Here is a 21265-nt window from a genome sequence, read left to right as displayed (position 1 = left end):
ATAGTGCCGATCAAGTTGAAATTCCGCAAGACCTGTATTTGTGGAGTTTTCCTATCATGTTATCATACACATGTGGACCAGATTATACTCACTGGCTCAATCAAATACTCTCGCTGGCGAGTTTTGTATCCTCTCATCTGGGTCACATTAATGGTACTATCATAGAGGCAATAGTTGTCATGACCTCTAAACCATTGGATTATGGAGTTTCTCCTCTTTTTATGTACCAACAGACCTACATTGTTTTTTCCACCCTTTGCGGATGTTCTTTGACAGAATCCGAATATTCTCTCTTTTCGAGCTTATTGGTAAACTTAGCATATTTGCAGTCTACGAATGAAAGTTCGATAAATATTTATTTGCAAGCTCTTGCGTTTGCTCCATTAGTGTCAATGACACTGGTTTGGCCATACTTCCGAAAAGTCATCAACCTCTCAAAAATACTAGGGTCGCATAGACGACCCAAAAATGCCGCGTCTCTCAAGCGTTGGTATGCAAACATTATTTATTTTACGTTTCCTATTGTTGGATTATTTACGTTCGTATTTTTTTTGAGTCCTGTGATGAAGCACGGTCTGTCTTCAGGAAGCTTTCTAGGAACTGCCGTAGTGGACCCTCTGGTGGAGTTTCTGGAGTGGACATTGCAGAAAACTCATCTGTATATGTTGGGATATTGGTGTTCTGTACTATGTATAATTCTACCTCTTGTGATGAGATACTCCTATAGATGGCAGCTCGATTTGAGGAGAAAGGTTTGGCATCTGTGTGTGGTATTACTGTTTTTGCCTGTCGGTGCCAATGTTGATGCATATTTTACTGCTGTTTCAATGAAGATCGCTCTTGTTATCTTTCTTATTTTGGAGGTGGTTCGGGCTACTACGCTGCCGCCTTTTGGTCAGCAACTACATAATATGCTTATGAACTACACTGACCACAGAGATACGTACGGACCAGTGATAGTATCACATATTTTTCTTCTTCTGGGACTGTATCTTCCAATTGCCTTTGTGGGTTCTCCGGCAGGTATCATTTGTTTGGGACTGGGTGATTCTAGTGCATCAACAATCGGTCGACGGTATGGTCGCTATCGAATCTTTGGCAAGAAAACACTGGAAGGGACCATATCATTTGTTATAGGAGTGGCCCTGGGCTTAGCGGTCTGCATTCATATGAAATCTTACAGCCTGGTGATGTCCTATACTAGGGTCGCAATTGTTTCTATTTCCACTGCCATGTTAGAGGCTACAAGTGGTATGAATGACAACGTAATTGTCCCGTTGTACATGCTTGTCCTAGTTCAATTATTGAAATGTGAATAGCAAACCTAGACAGTGCATCCCTGTTTATATATAGACAATTTTCTGTTTGCAATTAATAATACTAATGACTATACAAAAATAATTCAATCGTAAATCTCAAGTGGAGGTATTCTATCAAAATTGTGAAACCAATTGTCACTAAAGGGTTAGTATCTACACACCTGGCCAGTAGAGAAATCAACACCAATACTTACTTATCATGTTCTTTTCCTAACCACTCAGTAGGGAACATTACCAAATTGCCCTTAACTCCTCTAAGTATCTCTTCGGCCTCATCGGCTGGATAGGGCTTTCCAAGACCATAATTCCGACTATATTTGCTATTGGCACGTTTTCGCTTAGTTCGACCCATCGAGGATGCTGACGCAGCGGGTGTCATGCCTTGCTTATGAATGTCATTGTTTGTGGAATCGTTTGGATCAATTTCTGACGATGTTGTAGAGTCTCGAGGCTCTGCAGAATCGTTCTCCTCATCAGCACCAGATCCAGATCGTGATCCTGATCCTGAGCTGGAACCAACCAAATTCTCATCACTTTCTTCGCTTTTTCCTATCGTATTCAAGGGATCGTGAGCTCTTAAAGTATCCATAGTAGAGTCGACAGGTTGGTCCGAAGCCTCGTCTTGCTGAGTTGAAAACTGTTCCCCATATGACATGTAACGCTTGTAATCTGCCCATGTTTGAACCTCATCATCTGGCTGACAACGGAACACATCTCGAAATAATAGCGTGTTCTTGGTAGCAATAGCACGCCAAACGTCTTCATAAAAGGTTTCGTCGAGAGGATCCTGTAATTTATACGGATTTACAGTTGAAACTATCTCGGAATCGTCTTCGGGTCCTTCTAATCCTGGTGACAACCGATCGAACTCAAAGCTATCACGGACAACCATACCTGTCATTTTTTCATACAGCTGGCGCCGCAAATGACTGATATCTTCGTATTCCCAGGTTCGCAAAGCTTCTCCAACAATAGTTCTGGCTTTTTCTAGCATCGTCCTATTTTCCTCCTTTCGAATGTCGTTTCCTCTTCTAGCCTCCGCTTTATCTTCCACCTTGTAGCCGTCTATACCATAACCTTCGACATCTTTACTATGTTGCTCATTATTTTGGACTCTGTTATCGGAACTTTCAGCCTTCTTATCTCTGAGACCAATATTGTAGTAACCCGCATAGTGATTGAAGCTGTGAGGCCCGATAAACTCTTTCTCGTCTTGGCGAAGATCTTTATTATCTTCACCAAACACATCTTCCTCCTCAGCGTTTGCTTTCCTATTAAGTTCTTCGTTTAGACATATGTCAATGGCTTCTGTGACGTCAAGATCAATGCCAAGATGCTCCGACATGAGGCGAATTCTTAAGCTATGGGCAAATTTACCAACCTCAAATGGTCTGCCCGCCATAACAGAGTTCACAACATGTGTATCTCTGATAATCGCAGCAATTTCCGAATCTCTACTGCCCCTCATTGATCGTTCATTGATATTCGCACTACCAATAATCGCTATCCGGTCATCAACAACCATGCACTTAGCGTGGATGTAAAGCTGCTCCGTAACTAGCTTCCTATTTGGACCAATATTGCCCCACTTACGTAGCGAGTAAAATTGAATATAGTCCTCAGGAACAATGTTAGCTCTTTCAAGTTTTTTATAAATACTTTCCTCGCCTCTGCTGATGGACATATATTGACACTGCATTATAACCCGCACACTAGATCCCTCCGCCATGTCAACTTGAGATTCAAACCCAGGCATCAAAGGAATAACAATAATACACCTCCAGTTTTGCTTCTTTTCATGAGCTACCTTGATTCTCTCCACCAGTGCATTGCCAATTTTGTTCTCAATGACGGTGCCTTCGATGACGGTTGATGTGATGAAAAACTGGTTTTCAATATAAACGAAATGCTCGGACTCAGCTATAGCTGTGATATAAGCATTCTCAATGCTATGCTCCAAATTCTTAAGCCCTAATGACCACTGACCGGAGGACCTAAGTATCTGGACTTCACATGTGCCAGTCAAGCCTCTACTTACCAACTCTTCCCGGGTGAAATCAGGAGGAGGGACAAGTAAAGGGGTGAGTCGAGATGGGCGCTTATGTCTGATCAAATAGTTCCATCGTTGAACAAAATGTCGAGCCAAATCTCTGGCTGGTTGCCCAATGACAGCCATATGTATATCATGCCATGGCATTCTCGGGACCTTTAGACGATCATACATATCTTCATAAGGCTCACTCAAATTAAAAAAATCTTTAACACGAGGGTTAGAATAATCTTTGCCGGGCCACATTTGTGTTTTCTCATTTTTAGGGAAGGGTGGTTGGGTATAAAATGCAGTAGGTACATCGTCAGTTAGAGAATGATCTGGTGTGTCGTATCTGCCAAAGCAAAGGTCTATGCCACCTAAAAATGCAATCGAATGATCAATTAGACATAGCTTTTCATGATGAGCCCAGAAGTATGTGTTTTGAAGCCATTGATTAGGAGATCTCATAACGTAAATATTGTCGTGAAGATTTAACAACGAGTGTTTAGTGTAAAGAGAATCGATAGGAACTGTTTGTCCGTAGTTCCTATAGATTATAATAAATATCTTGATGCCCTCAATCGCCTTCCGTTGCAACAACCGATCTAAACGCCATTCTTGATTTCCTTGAGGGGGCCGTCTCATGTAAATCTCTGGGCTAAGCCACCAGTCATGGATGTAGATGACATCCTTCGCTTGACTTATGGCCTCGCTAACTGTCCAAAAGTAATCCCTTGCATCAACAAACCAATTTGCAGCCACGTGCATCCTTATTGGAGCAAAACTACCAAATCTATTTGGCTTACTCCAAATAGATGCGTCCTTCATTTTATTCAAGCATTCCACCCAGAGCAACATTTCCTTTTGTGACTTCCCGGCTATAGCCAATTGTCGTTCGTTATTTTCGATTTCTACAATAAACCTAGAGGCCCTCAAGCGTGATAAACCTCTCGCAACTTCAGGACGTTTAGTATTATCACTTGAACTGTCGGCGAACAATATATCATTGCGGTCAGTCCTACTCCTTGCTCTGAATGAAGCGTCGACCAAAAACACTTCACGTATATTAGTTGCTGCAATATTGTCGACACAAACAATATATGAAGGGCGAACCAGAAACCACTTTTTTGTGTGTCGTTGAACCATTTGTGATATATCATCCGGTTTCCAATGGCTTACTTTCCAACCTTGAGCAGAAGCCATTGAACTCATATACAACATACCCTCTTTACCGTGATAATGATTTTCAGCAGAAGCAAGCTGCACAGTCATAGTTGAGCATTCAAAAAAACTTAGTATCCTATTCGCGTCACCACCAGCTTGAAATTTATGTAGTAACCCACGCAAGTATTCGGCTAAAGCAACTTCTATTGTAGTTGCCTGACCTGTAACGCCACGCGGGAGTGTATTATGTTCATCTTCATCCGACCCAGACAAACTACTTGCGTACTCAATCCTTGGCGGTCCCTCTTGGCTCCGGACTGGAATTATTCCAGACGCTTCCGCTCTTTGGCTGCTACTTCTAACAGTTGATTTGGGTAATTTCGGCAGTCGAGGAAATTTAACCTTTGGTTGAGGCGGCCGGTTCTGCTTTTCATTTTCTCTGTCCCTCTTTGCTTCTGAATTGGCAAGTCTACGCTGAATCAAAATACTCCGTAATTTGCTGTTCAAAGCTGAAAATTCTCTATAGTCTCTCTCCACCGACCAAGATAAGCGACCATACTCTACATCGATTTTAAATGTTTGCTGAGCAATCTGAGTCAACGTAAAACGAAGTTGTTCGAGAAGAACAGGAACTCGGGGTAAGCCCTTATCATCTCTTCCTAGACTCGAGGCCAAGATGATGGTCGCAGGAGTTATAGAGATAAGTTCATTCAAAAGCTCGGATGACTTTTCATGGGCCGCTGATTTCTCCTCCTCCTTTTTCCTGCGTCCAAAACGCGTATATTTCCTGAGATTGAGGGAGAATGTTTCTGTATTAATTTGAGATATTCGCCTAAACATATTAGGGCTATCTGTGTTTCCAGCTCCGTTGATAGTTTGGGCATTATTACCCCTGTTGAATCTTGCATATCTGCTTGAAGTTCGAAGTTGGTCGTTTTCAGGACCACTTGCTCCATGTATCACAGTATCGTCATAGTCAGAAACTATGTTAGTAACCTCTGTATCTGAATGTATATCTTCATTAGTCCGTCGAGGTCGAGGTAGTATCTCATTATCAGAGGCTCCATGACCACTGCTAGCCTGGCCGAAAGAGGGCCCAATAGCTTCTGCCTCACTCTTTGATCTCAATTTGGCTAGACGTCGTCGGGGTTTAGTTGACGGTTTGGTCGATTTCTCAGCCTCTTCGATGGGATTTTCGACAGACTTCCTTTTGAAAAGATTGTCACGATGCGATAGTCGCCTAAATCCGTACTTTCTCCTGCGATCATTTAATGCAGAGGTTGATGTATCGAGCTCGCTGTCAGCGTCATTGTCTTCATCATTTGGGGCATACGATCCCGTGAATCGACGAGCAGAAGGGGTAGATAGACTCACTTCCCGTTGTGGTGTTACGTTGCTGGAATCGAATGCTAAAGAAGATAGGGGAGATGGAACACGGGCAGGAGTATTCTCCGTAACTAATGCAGATGACGATGGTCTAGAGCTTCCATCTGTACTAAGAAACGAAACATTGTTTTGTCCTTGACGCGATTTATCAGATTTCAACGAAAGCGGGGATGGGGAGGAGATTATTCCAGGTAAGCTGGTAAAGTTGGCTTTCCCGGTCATCACGGAACCGTTGGAACCTTTGACAAATTTGTCATTAGAACTGGTTACTGGACTTGGAGAATCTGTAGGGCCACCACGGTCATTTGATTTTATCTCCTTGATAGTACTGTCTTCAGCCGTCTCAAGCTCTTTTTCAGATTGAAGTATACCAGTGTTAGTCTCATCAAATGGCTTGTTTTTGACAGACTTACTACTAACACTCAAGGAATTACTTTTAAGATCCATTTCACGCGAGTTATTGTCATTTCTGACTGTCTCAATAACAGACATTGGTGCGTTGCAGCTGGAAATGATATTACGCCAATGAAATGTTATTTAAGAATGGCTCACCTTGTATTGTGCACTTCCTACCCTCGTGAAATCCTCAGTTAACTATAATATGCAGGCATCAATGGGCATAAATAAAAATTCAAACAAAAAGATCTCGAACAAAACCCGCTGAATGTATCTAAGTTAGTTAGTAAAAAAGTTTGTGAAGTGTTGATGAACTCTAAGAGCCAGGTAGTATAGCTAGCAACTGAAAACATACACTATAAGGACCGAATAAACCGACCTTTCTTGAGAAGAAACCGTAATCTTTACTACCGTTTATGCAATTTTGAAAATCTCCATTCAACTACCTTATAGTGGTCGTAAATACAGAAGAGTTCCAGTTTGATAAAACCCTTGACTTCAGGCAAATAAAGTTAATATTATACAAGGGCCCGCCCTTTAAGATTTGTTTATAAGGGGTTGATAACGAGCTCACTGCATGAGATATACACGCGGCTACATTGATGTGGTTTCTAAAATGTCAAGCTATTCCATTTGTCTTCCTAAATATTTTGTAATAGACTTTTTAACTCAATCTTGCTCATTTCTGAGAAACGGTATTAAGATATTTCTGTCTCAATAACAGTTGTGGAAAGCGGGGGATAGTCAAAGATTGACGTACCGTATACACAGTGCTATTCATTTATGTGTTACATAACCATGTTGGTCGGCATGATCGGACTCTCTCTGCACATCTATGTGATTTAATACTTAAGTGAGAGGATTAATGTACATAGCTTGTATTCTATTGATTCCTTTCATTAACCTGGCATGATTAATTAATGGGCAGTATCGCATATGCTGGATAAAATTCTCAATCAAACAGTTGTTTAAATTCTAACTAAATAACAATACACACAACATATTATAATCTGGACTAATATAGTTCATAAAGTGGCTTCTTCTCCGGAAGATTCTTTTGGAATAAAAGATGTTTTTTAATGTTCCAAGGCAAATACTTCAGTTGATAGGCAACAAATCTCTCAGTAGGGACGCTGAATGTGATATCTAATTCCTCCAAAGTGAGAGCTTTAGTTTCTGGCACAAAGAAGAAAACCAAGAAAAAGCCAACTATATTCCATCCACCATAATATCCAAAAGCCCCAGGAGCTCCAAGTCTCTTTAGAAGGGAAGGCCATGTTAATGAAAGAATGAAATTGAATCCCCAAAGAGTTATAGTAGCCATGGACATACCAATATCACGGACATGTAAGGGGAATGCTTCAGCAGAATAACTGAAAGGAACGGGGCCCATGCCTGGAGAATAGAAAATTCCGTACAAGTAAATACCCAGGGCGATACAGGCAATATGGGCAGTAGATGTAGATGGGATGTAAAAAGAGAATCCGGTGAAGAATAAGAATAGTGCAAGGAACGGCAAAGTGAACAGAGCTAACGATCTTCTACCGAAGGTATCGATGGTAAAAATAGCAGGAATGGCAAATAAAAAGTTAATGATACCAAAACCCATAGATGCTAACAGAGCAGAAGTTTGTGAAAAACCTGCTTGAAGGAAGATTGTTGAAGAAAAATAAGCAATAACATTGACACCACAAAATTGTTGCATGAACATGACAATTTGTGAAGCATATAGAGCTCTACGATTTCTTCCAACAGCGAAAATATCAAACAAAGCATTATGTTCCTTGTTAAGTTCCTCATTGATGGCAATCATTATTTGCATGTAGTAGAGATCGCGGGCGGCCTGGACCTTGGTGTTACGAAGTCGTAGTAAGCTCTGGAAAGCCTTATCATGACGATTCTTCCGGATGTACCATCTAGGCGACTCAGGAACAAAGTACACTTGCAGACAAACAAAAACAGGTGCAACCACTGTGGAACCCATCATGAGTCTCCATGCCATGTTCTCGGTGATGGTTGAACCGTTTGGCATAAATGCGACACCCACAATGTAACCGAGCATAATACCGAAGGCAGTCCACATCTGCCACATCATAACGAGGGCACCTCTAATGGGAGCAGGCACGCATTCAGCCGAGTAAATAGGAGTAGTGGTTGACTTTGGACCAATTCCGAGACCTAGAAGTAAGCGAGCAAGGAACATCTGCACCCAGGAATATGTGAAAGCTTCCCAGATTGAAGCAATAGCAGCAATGAGACAAGACACAAAAATTACACCTCTTCTACCGAGTAAATTGTTCAAGGGTTCTGTGAGAGCACAACCAATAACAGCACAACAAAGGTATGGGGCGCCAATAACGAGACCTTGCAACCAGGCATTCCTATCGGAATTTGGAACCCCCGCTCCTGTCTCCAGATTTAAATATTGTTTTTTGAACATAAATATTTGCGCTCCGTTGGAGTTACTCTCATCCATTCCCTGCACGATTGCACACATTGAAGCGAGAATACAAAGATAGTACAGAGTCTTTGGTTGATCCCACCTGTGAGTCTTTTCTCTCTCAATGTACCTCGCTTCTTCCTCGAAGAGGTGCTCAGTTTCGCCAGTCTGTGCTAGAATAGCACCTCGGACGAAGTATTCTCTGTCATCTTGAAAACCGTGCTCATCAACATAACGGTTAACATTTCGTAATAAATGATTACGATCAATATCACGTAATGGATTGTGTGTCACGCCGCCATGTTCAACAATATTGCCAATAAAACTACCGGCATCATCTGTGGGGAATTTCTCTACATCAGCGTTTTCAGCATGTTCGGCTGACCCCGGTGCCTTCATGGGTGTTGAAGGAAGCAGAGACATTTTCAGTTATGTATTTGAAGAATCACTATTTCACAACTCGATGCCACTTTCTTAGCAAGAATGCGTTAGTGAAATAATATACAAATCCATTTAGAAAAGGATGATAAGCGCCATCTTTTATATTACGGGGATTGAGTCGGTTTCGTCGGGTGGATCATCTATGCCGGTTGTCTATCAATGGTACAATCCAGTTAAGGCTCGACAGTATGTTGCTTTTCAATTGCACGTCATTTCTACTTTACGTTATATAGTGAAACCGAGTACCGAAGATGGGGTATTGTCACCTTTTCATGATACTCCTTTCCATTCCTAGCATGGCGTCAGCGGGGTATACAGATGAAAACTCCACAATAACTCCGCGATGTGCATCTTGGGTCTCACTTGGAAAGAGAGCCGCCTGTGACCAGCATACTGATTGCTACATGTAGCAATACAAATGCTGCTGTGCAGCAAAAGAAAGCTTCATTAAAAAAGAGACTCCGCATTATGTACAGTGAGTGACTTTCAAAACCGATCTGGAGGCATGAGTCTTGATAGAAACTCCCAACGTGGCTGAGTGGTCAAATACTATAGCCAAAAATCTCGTATTTTGTGAATATTATTATGAGTTGTAGCCAGTTTTCATTCTGGTTCCTGACTAATTTTCGGTTTCGAATTCTGCTTGCTCAACTGGACAACTACCCGATCCAGTATCAAGATAAGCTGCGATGATCACGACGATCATGACGTAGATTGATGTAGTCATTCAAACTTACTCCAGAAGTAAGTCTAATCCAGGAATACCGGTCGATATCATCAAGTTGAATCTACTTCATTGTACACTGGTGTATCTGAAGTTGTCACGCCAACCTTAACCTATAATTTGAAATAATACGGGTCGTTCAAAAGTCCACCAATGACTTGAAAACACTCGAGAGCATAGGTACTGTTCTAACGTAACTTATATGGCTTTTGCCAATTTTAGCTTGTTTATTAAACATCGGTTGTTTAAAACCATCCCATTGTTAAAGGAACTACAGTTCTAAACTGTAGTCAAGACGGTGTCGGAAGAGCACCGGAAGTATACTTCCGAGATCGCCATGATGCAGGGGGTGAAACAATATGTCTTTAACCCGACCCCTCTTCCAACCTTTCTTCAACTAGAGGATTCTCGAGTCTATATTCTAGAAAAGCATCCCAGCCATCAAGATGCAATTTATAATTTAGAATGTTTGAGGGCAAATCATATAGCGTGTTATATTTTTTCGCCAGTCGAGGATCTGGTGGACTGAGCTTCCGGCGCTAGAGAATGATTGACACCCCACCTTCTTATTGTATATGTGCCCCAGAAGCTAATTCCGAGAGTAGTAATTAATCCGGTCCGTTGGCTTTTGGAATCTACCCCTCAACAAACTATTAAGTGGGGAAATAAAACGTACCTATCAAGTGAAGTTTCTAATTTAGGGTTCCAATATGTTATAATATTAAGAAGTGCGGAGAAATTGTGCCTGTACACATGCGTACTTCTCCGAACCTCCACATGTATTATCGGGTAGATATGACCTTAACTCCGTTATTATTTCTTTCGACTCAGTCACAGTTCTTGATCTTTAGACCATTACATATATCCATGTTTTTGGGTTAAGTGGTATATATCCTATCTGGCTATTGGCTTAGTAGACAATGCAGCACAAAACAGTCAGACTCTATCTTAGTATACTAGTTGCGGAGTACAGTACTCAGCCGACTTTCAATGGTCATTCGGATGCTATGCCACACATTCCTTTCAGTGTTAAGAGAATCAGAATCAAAATGCAAGGTCTCTCCATCAATCCATCAACACAGCTACGGACAACCCAAACCCACGCGCGGTTCGATTCGCGTTAAATTAATTCTTGCAGATAGCCTCGCGATTCCCTGTATACACTGCTAATCCCTCGAGTACTTCGCGTAAATCAGAGGTATAATTACCTTCAAAACACAAGGTACAATGTCAATTGTTTCACTACTAAATATCAGCGTGTTGAATAATCCAGCACCTTTCACAGCTCCTTATGAGTTTGAAATTACTTTTGAATGTGTCGAACCTCTGAAAGATGGTGAGTTGCAACTGACAGTTTTGCTACGTACACCGAGCTCTTTACTAACCACACCTAGATCTGGAATGGAAATTAATTTATGTCGGATCTTCTACATCGTAAGTATGACTTTGTGGACATTGCTTCCGAGAATTTTAAATTTCTAACTACTAGATTTGAACATGACCAGGAATTAGATTCACTTTTGGTTGGTCCGGTACCAGTAGGTGTGAATAAGTTTGTGTTCACAGCTGACCCTCCTTCTCCTGACCTTATCCCGGCATCAGAATTAGTGAGTGTGACGGTGATATTACTTTCATGCTCATATGCTGGAAAAGAGTTTGTAAGGGTTGGTTACTATGTTAATAATGAGTATGATACTGAAGAGTTGCGGTTAAATCCCCCTCCCAAAGTACAAATTGATCGAGTAGTGAGAAATATTCTAGCAGAGAAGCCTCGAGTTACGCGGTTTAATATTGTCTGGTAAGTTCTTTTACGGTATCTGGATACAATATCAAAACTAACAAAGTCTAGGGATTCAGAAGGTGAACCAACGGATGCTTATCCGCCAGAACAACAAGATATCGATTTAGTTGATGATGAAGAGGAATATGGAGCTGAGGAAGAGCAAGAAGATGAAGGGGATGAAGAAGATGAAGCCGATGAAGAGGAGACTGATGACATTGAGGTGGAGGGTGAGGAAGGAGAAGGAGAAAATGTTGAAGAAGACATAGATGAAGAAATTGAAGATGAGGAAGAAGGTGATCCCGAGGCAGAGGCCGAAGTCGAGGCCGATGTGGAGGGTGACATAGACGCTGAGGCAGATGAAGGAGACGACGATGATGACGATGAAGAAGAAGAAGAAGGTAATGACGATAACGAAAATAATAAAAATTAATCAGCGTGACACCGAAGCGCTGCTGAAACCTACTAGCAGTCTGCACAAGTGCCGACTAAGGCACATCGGGACTGATGGCCACCGAACTGCTATTTGTAACTACCGACCCCTGTGAATAGCGCGCAATATCCAAGTTGTGAACGAACGTAATGAAAAGTTAATCGTGCATTGAAAATCATAAATAGACTAAATACATCTATCTTTAAACTATGCTATCTCCATCCTCTTCATCCTGCTGAGTTCTCGGCAATGCCAAGAATAAGAAGAGGAGGCTATCAAGCAAATGTCTGGTACTTCTTATAACAAAGTGGACCCAATTAACGTAGTTCACAATATCTAAGACCTAGTTTTGACAGGGCACAGGTCACGAGACAAGTGACCTCGCCGATGACATAGCAAAAATCTGATAACCTTCCGTCTTTAGTTTCGCAAAAGCTTGTCCACATGCCTGTTTCGGCCACTGGGACTACACCACAGATTATTCAGAATCCACTGCTCGTCACGATACGGTTGAAAAAATGCAATTGAGTACTTAGCCACAAAATCGTCGAGCAACAAGATAATTATCGTCAACTGGAGCCTTAAAGGGGTTAAGGCTCGTTGCAGAACATTCATCATCATACACAAGCTACATGCTAAAAAAATTATGTTCTTACGCCAACTGTCCAGACAAATTGGGATTTACGAAAGTAAGATTAATAATGTAGAGAAGATGATGAACTTAGTTGTCAAAGCATCAATCTCATTAACCTTAACGGTAACTTACTGACTGATAAACATGCAACATTGGAGCCGGTTTAAGTTCGTCCTTACCCACAATGATAGACCTCTATTTGTAGGAAAGCCCAGACAATTCAACTATCTAAGCATGACTTTACGTTTTGTAAATTCCACGCTATATCTCTGCTATTTAAAAGCTTGGCTGAATCTTAGTGATTTGGGCCTGAGAGGCATTATATAAAGTCTCTAGTGTTTCCTTTGGGATTGTTTTGGGTTCGCCAGAGTGACTGAATTGTACAGTTTTGGGTAAGTGCAGCTGTTTAATTAAATTATTCAGAAAGGTATCTGAAAAAAGTTATTTCAGATTTTGCCGGATCTTAGATTGTAACTTTTATTAACAGTCGAAAGACATAGAGCTAGTGTGTCAAGATGACAGCTGATAAAGAAATCATTTCTACGACTTCTGCAAGGGAAGAGAAATCCAGTAATGGAGATCAAAAACATGGAGTAATGAAAACAATACATTCGAAGATATTCAATGTCAAATACGAGAGCAAGGGTGACTATGATTTAAACCGTCTTGGCAGGGATACACTTTCGTCGCCTGATTCGCTCACTCTCCATTCCTTTAATGGTAGTTGTGCAAGTGGATCATGCCACAACGTCGTAGTGAAAATTAGAAGAGCTTCCAGCAAAGTTGGTCGAAAGGTAGTAGCAGCCGCTAAATTTATAGGACCTGGGATGATGGTAGCTGTCGCATATATGGATCCAGGGAATTACTCTACAGACGTCGCAGCTGGAGCACAAAAACAATACGCTTTACTTTTTGTTGTTTTGTTGTCAAATCTGCTGGCAATTTTTTTACAGTCTCTGGCGATTAAACTCGGAGCAGTGACAGGCCATGATCTCGCAGTCAATTGTCGTGTGCATCTACCGAAGTGGGTGGGTTACGCATTATATGTTTTTGCCGAAGTAGCAATCATCGCTACGGATATTGCAGAAGTTATCGGTACTGCCATCGCGTTAAATATTCTATTTAATATTCCTCTGATGGCTGGTGTTATACTTACGATTGTTGACGTTTTAATAGTACTTCTTGCATATCGTCCAGGTAATGGAATGTTGACTGTTAGGATATTTGAATTGGGCGTCATGATACTTTTGTTTGGTGTTGTGATATGCTTTGCTGTTGAGCTGTCACGTATACCACCTGTAAATGTAGGTCATGTGCTTCGTGGTTATATTCCCTCATCAGATGTCATTAATGGGGGCGGATTATATCTGTCCTGTGGAATTTTAGGTGCCACTGTGATGCCTCATAGTCTCTACCTTGGTTCTGCATTAATTAAGCCAAGAGTTCACGAATACGACGTGGCGCATGGAAACGTCACTGAGGATATGTCTGCAGCTGACATGGAGGAAAAATATCAGCCTACATTTATGGCCATTAAGAGTATTCTGAACAAGTCCATTATTGAACTAGCTATTTCTCTATGTACTGTGGCAATTTTCGTCAATAGTGCTATTTTAATTGTTTCTGGTGCAACAATGTTCGATAACTCGTCAGTGGTCGACGCAGATCTCTACGGTATCTATCGTATTTTAGGAGAGATTTTATCCAAGTCTGCTGCCACATTGTTTATGGTTGCATTACTTTGCTCTGGTCAGTCTGCCGGTATAGTTTGTACAATTGCTGGGCAGATTGTTAGTGAGGGCCACATTAAATGGAAATTCCGTCCTTGGTTAAGACGTATTATCACCAGAGCCATTGCAATTGTGCCATGTGTGGTAGTCGTCGCAGCGGTCGGGAAATCTGGTCTTAACGCAACTTTAAATGCATCTCAAGTGGCGTTATCTATTCTTTTGCCATTTCTTACTGCTCCACTTATTTATTTGACTTCTAAAAAGGAAGTCATGTCTGTGACTGTTCACCGCGATAGACCTGTTATAGATGTAGAAGAACCCCAGGTCGGTTATTCTGTAGTTGACATGTCGAATGGCATATTGTGCAAAATTCTGGGGTTTTCTGTTTGGTTATTCATTGCCATCCTCAATGTATATCTCATTGTACTGTTGGGATTAAGCAGCCGCCATTAAATATTTTATCAATTTTTATTTATTATCATTATTTAAGCTTAGGTATCGAATATACATGTCATTCAAACTGGTCAGAGCCATTAACAATACATTTAAAAGTGTTTATCTGGGCTATTTTCATGCAAAAACAATGGAATTTAATACAAATATTATATTCTTAAATTAAACAAGCTGAAACACCAACTAGAGTCACCCCTGCAAAAGCCCATGCCAAGGTGACCTGTTGTTGGCCGCCAAATGTAATACTCGTACCGTACATTTGAAGGCCGATTATACTCATAAAGCCTGCCGTTAAACTAACAATCAAACCAAACGTCAGACTCGTTGACTCGTTTGTGAATTTGTTCCTGAAAAAAAACCAGGCTATAACAGCACCAAGTGGCTGACTGATACCACCAAGTAGTGCAGCTATGGAAAAGGCAACCAGTCTATTGCGAGTCGCTAAGTACAATGGGAAGACAATGGTAAAACCCTCAGAAAAATTGTGAATGGCTAAGGCAAGAAACACACTGAACCCTAACGACTTGTCCGCATGGTATGTTGCAAATGTTAAAATACCCTCTGGTATTTTGTGTAAGGTAATTGCTAACGCTGTTTGAATACCTATGGAAAAAAGTTGCGAATACTCCGAGATAACATGATGATGATGATATTGGGGATGTTCGGAATGATTAGAGTGCACAGACTGCCGAGAAGCACTCCTATGAAGCTGTCCGCTTAGATTTTGCCTGTACATGTCGTGATGTGCTTCGTCTATTGGAGGCAATACAATAGTTTGCAAACGCGAATTGTCATCTCCTTCGTTAATGTCGCAACACTTAGAATAAAGGCACTGCTCAATGGAGGCATATCCCATACAAAGTCCCATAGATTTTTGGCCACGCAAAGTACTGTGGGTGATATCAAGCAAACTGATTTTACGGGTGGGCAATCGGGGCCGAGTAGTAGTGACGTTAGTTATCTCTGGCGCTTCGCCATCGCCATTCTCAATCGTTGCAATAGGAACCATATTTTCTAGAAGTGGTGAGGTCTCATCCTGTTCATCAAAACTAGCAGATGAGCTTGAACTACAAGCTAACTCTTGAGCTAACTCCTGAGAATGGCCATCAGCAGGGTGGAGCTGGGAGGCTGACTTCAAAGCGAAGTCTGCAGATTTAGAACGATCTAAGTCAGCATGAGAATGTGAATGCAAGTTTGAGTGCGAATGTGCCAGAGAATGCTGGTTATGGTGAGCTCTTTCATCATCATCACGATGGTGATGATGGCGAATATTGTGACTGTGTTTATTAGCCGAGGATATTCGGTATTCCTCATCATAGAGCCTAGCTGGTTCTTCAACATCATGATCATGATCGTGATCACCGTGATTATCACCTTCTTCACCTTCGTGGACACAATGCACAACACTTTGCGAAGTTAGAGCATGAATAACAGCGTTGAAACCTGCACAGATGAGTATGCCAAGTATATATGAGCTGATTAGTACAATATTTGCCAACTGGTAATTACCCTTTAATTCTGGACTCGATTCAAAATATTCCAATGCTTCTGGTAGTAATCTATACATGGATGTAAATAAAAGTACACCACTGCTTAGACTTAGACTTGCAATTAAAACTTGCTTACTATTCTGAAATTGAAATTGATTCTTCGGGAACAGCTTGCCCCAGATCACATCAAGAAAAACCACCAAGCTACCAAGAATACAAGCTGCCGAAGAGGCAGCTATCAAGATCCATGCCTTGGCTTCTGTAGAAAGGTCACCTACATCAAGGGATAGCCAAGCTGTTGATGCTTTAGCGGACATAATTTATGTACGCCTCAATCTCGCTGTTTCGTTGATTGCTCTTGTTAAATAGAATTCCATCCACTACTCCAATACTAATTATCTGACACTTGAGAATTGCACATCCAGGCTTGAATAGAGATTGATTGAATGAAATCTCTTGTGTCAAAAAGTTTTAAGTACCAGATCTGAAGATCAAATCAAATACTTTTTCGAGGTTATATGTCGGGAGAGTTGCTTATCAACAATGGACGCGGCTTATCGTAAGAACCTGACCCACTACAGTTTCTAACAATTGGTATACAATATTCTACCTGGTCACAAGTAGTTCTGAACTAAGATGCCCCGAATATCTATATGGGATCGTTCAAGAAGAAATTGTCGATGATGTGTCTGGCGTAACATGTTGGCCAGGGGGTGGTATTTATGGTATGGGTATGGTCAACCTTAACGGTCAAGCCCAAGATTTTGCTGCACATATCAGCTGCAACACGCATTGCTATTATGCATATGGTAGATAATAGAAATTGATCTGAGAATCTTCGCCAATCAATTGGTATTAAATAATTTTTATTATTTTCGCATGGGCACACCTTTGTGCAGTTGAATGGATTCGTAGGGCTATCAATGTATACTTAGCCTCCACTGAGCGAAGTCTGCTTTAATATGTGTGTCTATTTCTTGTAGGTCTTATAGGTTTGTAAGGAATTCAAACTCCAGTGAAGAAGCCACGAAGACATAATCAATCTATGTTAATTTATGATAATACACTGATTTATGGTATAAGTTAATATAATAATAAAGCTCTACGCATTTTGTTATTAACGTTGATACCCGCTGTAACTGGAATCACCTCCACGATCCCCACGATCTCCACGGTCACCTCGGTCACCACGATCTCTGCGATCACCGCGATCTCGTCTACGGCCATGTCCACCACTTCTACGTCCACCACGGGGTCCAGATGGTGGATTAGATCTCGGTGATCTGGACCTATCTCGGCTCCAGTTACCGCCTCTGTCATCGCGATAGGAACCTGAATAACGACCCCTAGAGTCGTCATCGCGGTCCCTATATCCATGTCTATCATCATCACCGTTCCCTTCCACATCCTCATATGGTCTTGGTTGAGGTAAACCTGGGCTGCCGCTGCCTGGCAGAGCAGGAGGACTAGCACTACCACCAGCCTGGACTTGCTGTTGCTGTTGCTGTTGCTGTTGCTGTTGCATCATACTGAACATAGCGGCCATAGCAGGGTTCTGAGTTTGATCACCACCAGGACTGTTTCCACCTTGACCTTGAAGCTGCATTTGTTGTTGGCGCATAGCATTCATATACCATGAATAATACTGCGACATCATTGCAGGGTTCATACCAGCCATATAGTTATTTTGGCTGCTCTGCTCTCCATGGCCACCGTATCCGACATTCCCGCCTCTACCAAGAGCATTTCTACCATAAGCATTGCCCTGGTAGTCATTTCTTCCGGAGTGGTCACCCATATTTCCTCCCTTACCACCTCTGGGTTCAGCACGCTTGACTTCAATTGCCTTATTCTTTAGTATTAACACATGTTCAGAAAGGATTTTTTCAACAGCTTCATCACTATCAAAAGTGACAAAACCAAAACCTCGAGGACGGCCAGTATCTTTGTCGAGCATAAGTTGAGCATCAATAACAACACCATATTTTTCGAAAAAGCTTTTGAAATCACGATCATTGACATCACTGCCAACACCACCCACAAAAATCTTGGCAGTCTTGTTCTGCTCCTCACGAGGAATTGCTCGCTTTGGATCAATAATTTTGCCATCCAAATAATGTTCTGATTGAGAAACAACTTTGTTGACTGCTTCCACACTGTCAAATGTAAGGAATCCAAACCCTCTAGAACGACCGGTAACATTGTCTCTCATGATGTTACACTCCAAAACTTGTCCATATTTAGAAAAATACGCTTTAAGAGACTCATCCGTAGTTTCCCAATTCAATCCACCAATGAACATTTTGCCTTCATCTTTAGGAGGAATATAGATGTTACCAGTATTAAATCTACGATTAGACTCCGAGACATCACCCGAGTGGTTGTTAAATGAGTTATTTTCAGAACTGATATTAGAAGCTAGACTATTTGACCCGGCTCCATCACTCTTTACAAGATTGGACAGTGCAGAAACCGTAGAAGAGATATCTGCTGGTACATTAACTGGAGCCCCAGTGCTTAAGCTATTGGAGTTTGTATTATCCTTCACCGCTTCTCCCGCTGTTATATCGGCCTTCCCCTCTGGCTTTACTTCCGGCTGTTTCTCTTCCTTTTTATCATCATCGCTATATGTGTCAGTAAATTGTACTTGCAGAACTCTCGTTCATACCCGAGTTCAATGTTAAGTTATAAGGGCATCTCTCAACCTAATTCAAACTACAGCTTGCTTTCAGCATACATACTAGATATCAGCAAAAAAATCCTCGTCGTCTAGTCCTGACATTTTGAAGTGTGAAATAAATATTCTGCAAAATCCTTTGTAATACTTTTTATTATTGTCTCTCTATTTCTTTCTAAGTAGGGTTCTAAGCGAGCTATAGAACTAAAACCTATCGTACCTATCGAGCTAATTCTAGAATGTTATACCAACTGAACCAAATTAAAGCAGAAATTGAAACTACCTCCAGCTATATATATCTTCCTCTGTGGAATTAATACAAACGACCCGTTTTTACCTTTCTTTGTTGGATTTGAAAATATCAACGCCAGTTTGGAAACTTCTCGTTGTGAATTCCCTAGGTAAATTGAACGTAATCTTGACTATGTGTTGACTAGCTGTCTTGTTGTAAGCAGAAAAGAACAAAACGCGAGAAATTCGTTGGTTTTTATGTCTACCTATTGTTTGGGCAAGGGTTATTTGGGACCTAACCTCTGAGACGACACTGTTCAATTGTTTGTTACACTGCTTGATAATGAACATTGATAAACCAAATCAGTATTCTCCTTTATTTCCAAATGGTAATTGTTAATGGCCAAGAGGTATTGACGTTAGTCGATTTGCTTTTCTCTTAGTGGACTCTGTACCCTGGACATTCCACACATTACGCATGCTTATATGTGTTAATCTGGGTAAGGAACGATAAGAATTCAGATCTGCTTGAAAATATATTTTGGATAATATGGATCAATCAATCAGAGCCAAAACTAGCCATGGGACAATTTCTTATACAGTTTGCTCAAGTCCATGAGAGTTTCCGTTTAACTGAGCTAAAGGCACTCAGTGATCTGATTGGTATAGATGAACCAGATTTCTCGAATTACAGAAGTGAATCACCATTCCTGAGGATAGAACTACCCTCTGTAGAGGTAGCAGCTCGGTTGGTAGAACGAAGTATCATTTGTAAATCTGTCTACGAACTCTTTGGATATGGTGACAGTTATGATAACTTGCATGAGAATCTGAAGAGAAGTTACCCTGTTAACTACTGGGTAGATAGATTCAAGGAAGATTCATTCAAATTTGATATAGTCTCATATTTAGGCACTAGGTCACGGGCTGAGCAGGTCAACATTATCAACACATTCAAGTATATGGCTCTCACCGGCCCCATCAAAATGAAAAATGCAGAACATATATTTGCAGTGCTGGAAGATTACAAACTATTGGGAGATACAGCTTCATCACCTGCTTCTTCAGAACCCTATCAAGTATTTTTCGGCAAGTTTGTGGCAGAATCAAGTAGGAGCGTTGTTGACAAGTATGATTTGAAAAAACGTAAATACATTGGCACAACATCCTTTGATGCTGAGTTATCTCTTTTGACTTGTAATATAGCACAAGTAACCCCTGGAAAGTTTGTCTATGATCCGTTTGTAGGCACAGGAAGCTTCCTGGTCGCAGCTGGCCACTTTGGTGGGTTGTGCTATGGTTCCGACATTGATGTGAGGATGATCAAAGGCAAAAGCAAGGCTGCTAATATAGATGCCAACTTTGCTCAATACAAGACATCTTCAAGATTTCTTGATGTTATGACAGTTGATTTCACTCACAACTCTTTCCGAAAAGATTTCAAGTTCGACGCTATTATCTGCGATCCTCCCTATGGAGTTAGAGAGGGTCTGAAAGTACTGGGGTCGAAAGATCCTGAGAGATTTAAGAACAAAGAGCATGTTATGATTGAAGGGGTCCCGGCCCATCTTAGACCGGATTATATCCCTCCTAAGAAGCCTTATGAGTTCACTTCTTTACTTGACGATCTGTTGAAATTTTCTGCGGAGCACCTAGTAGAGAACGGCCGTTTATGTTTCTGGATGCCCACTGCTAATGCGGATTTTACTGAGCATGATATTCCGCACCATGAAGACCTGGAATTGCTATCGAACAGCGTCCAAGAGTTCAACAAGTGGAGTCGTAGACTTGTGTCATATCGGAGGCGGCCATATGGAGAAAAGGGGCATAACTATACTGTCGGTGGCAGTGCTCCAGAGGAATTTAGAGACAAATACTTCCGTGGCTTCAAAGGAATTGCTAAAAAGTAGATGTATATACTTATTTATTAAACTT

At 41.3% G+C, this 21265-nt stretch overlaps 7 protein-coding genes across 7 annotated transcripts; 3 read left to right on the top strand and 4 right to left on the bottom strand.

Annotated features, from left to right (window-relative positions):
* Positions 1–1509: 1509 nt before the first annotated feature.
* On the bottom strand, positions 1510–6393 carry SPO14 (phospholipase D; the record flags this gene model as incomplete). Its single annotated transcript, XM_018879911.1, has 1 exon — positions 1510–6393. The coding sequence occupies one exon, from the start codon at positions 6391–6393 to the stop codon at positions 1510–1512; it is 4884 nt and encodes a 1627-aa protein (XP_018737782.1).
* A 919-nt stretch (positions 6394–7312) lies between these two features.
* ITR1 (myo-inositol transporter ITR1) lies at positions 7313–9160 on the bottom strand (the record flags this gene model as incomplete). The annotated part of the gene is made up of 1 exon (XM_018879910.1): positions 7313–9160. One exon carries the CDS (start codon positions 9158–9160, stop codon positions 7313–7315), a length of 1848 nt encoding a protein of 615 aa, XP_018737781.1.
* A 1969-nt stretch (positions 9161–11129) lies between these two features.
* Positions 11130–12115, top strand: ASF1 (nucleosome assembly factor ASF1; the record flags this gene model as incomplete). The annotated part of the gene is made up of 2 exons (XM_018879909.1): positions 11130–11340; positions 11763–12115. The coding sequence occupies 2 exons, from the start codon at positions 11130–11132 to the stop codon at positions 12113–12115; spliced, it is 564 nt and encodes a 187-aa protein (XP_018737780.1).
* A 1149-nt stretch (positions 12116–13264) lies between these two features.
* SMF1 (divalent metal ion transporter SMF1) lies at positions 13265–14932 on the top strand (the record flags this gene model as incomplete). Its single annotated transcript, XM_018879907.1, has 1 exon — positions 13265–14932. The coding sequence occupies one exon, from the start codon at positions 13265–13267 to the stop codon at positions 14930–14932; it is 1668 nt and encodes a 555-aa protein (XP_018737779.1).
* A 157-nt stretch (positions 14933–15089) lies between these two features.
* On the bottom strand, positions 15090–16499 carry ZRT3 (Zn(2+) transporter ZRT3; the record flags this gene model as incomplete). Its single annotated transcript, XM_018879906.1, has 1 exon — positions 15090–16499. The coding sequence occupies one exon, from the start codon at positions 16497–16499 to the stop codon at positions 15090–15092; it is 1410 nt and encodes a 469-aa protein (XP_018737778.1).
* A 1040-nt stretch (positions 16500–17539) lies between these two features.
* Positions 17540–18724, bottom strand: HRP1 (Hrp1p; the record flags this gene model as incomplete). The annotated part of the gene is made up of 1 exon (XM_018879905.1): positions 17540–18724. The coding sequence occupies one exon, from the start codon at positions 18722–18724 to the stop codon at positions 17540–17542; it is 1185 nt and encodes a 394-aa protein (XP_018737777.1).
* Positions 18725–19911: 1187 nt separating this feature from the next.
* On the top strand, positions 19912–21240 carry TRM11 (Trm11p; the record flags this gene model as incomplete). The annotated part of the gene is made up of 1 exon (XM_018879904.1): positions 19912–21240. One exon carries the CDS (start codon positions 19912–19914, stop codon positions 21238–21240), a length of 1329 nt encoding a protein of 442 aa, XP_018737776.1.
* Between the last annotated feature and the right edge of the window lie 25 nt (positions 21241–21265).

Source organism: Sugiyamaella lignohabitans, chromosome B (assembly GCF_001640025.1).
Source record: "Sugiyamaella lignohabitans strain CBS 10342 chromosome B, complete sequence".
Lineage (NCBI taxonomy): Eukaryota > Fungi > Ascomycota > Dipodascomycetes > Dipodascales > Trichomonascaceae > Sugiyamaella > Sugiyamaella lignohabitans.
Note: the sequence above shows the minus strand (reverse complement) of the source record. Positions and strands in the feature narration are given on the sequence as shown.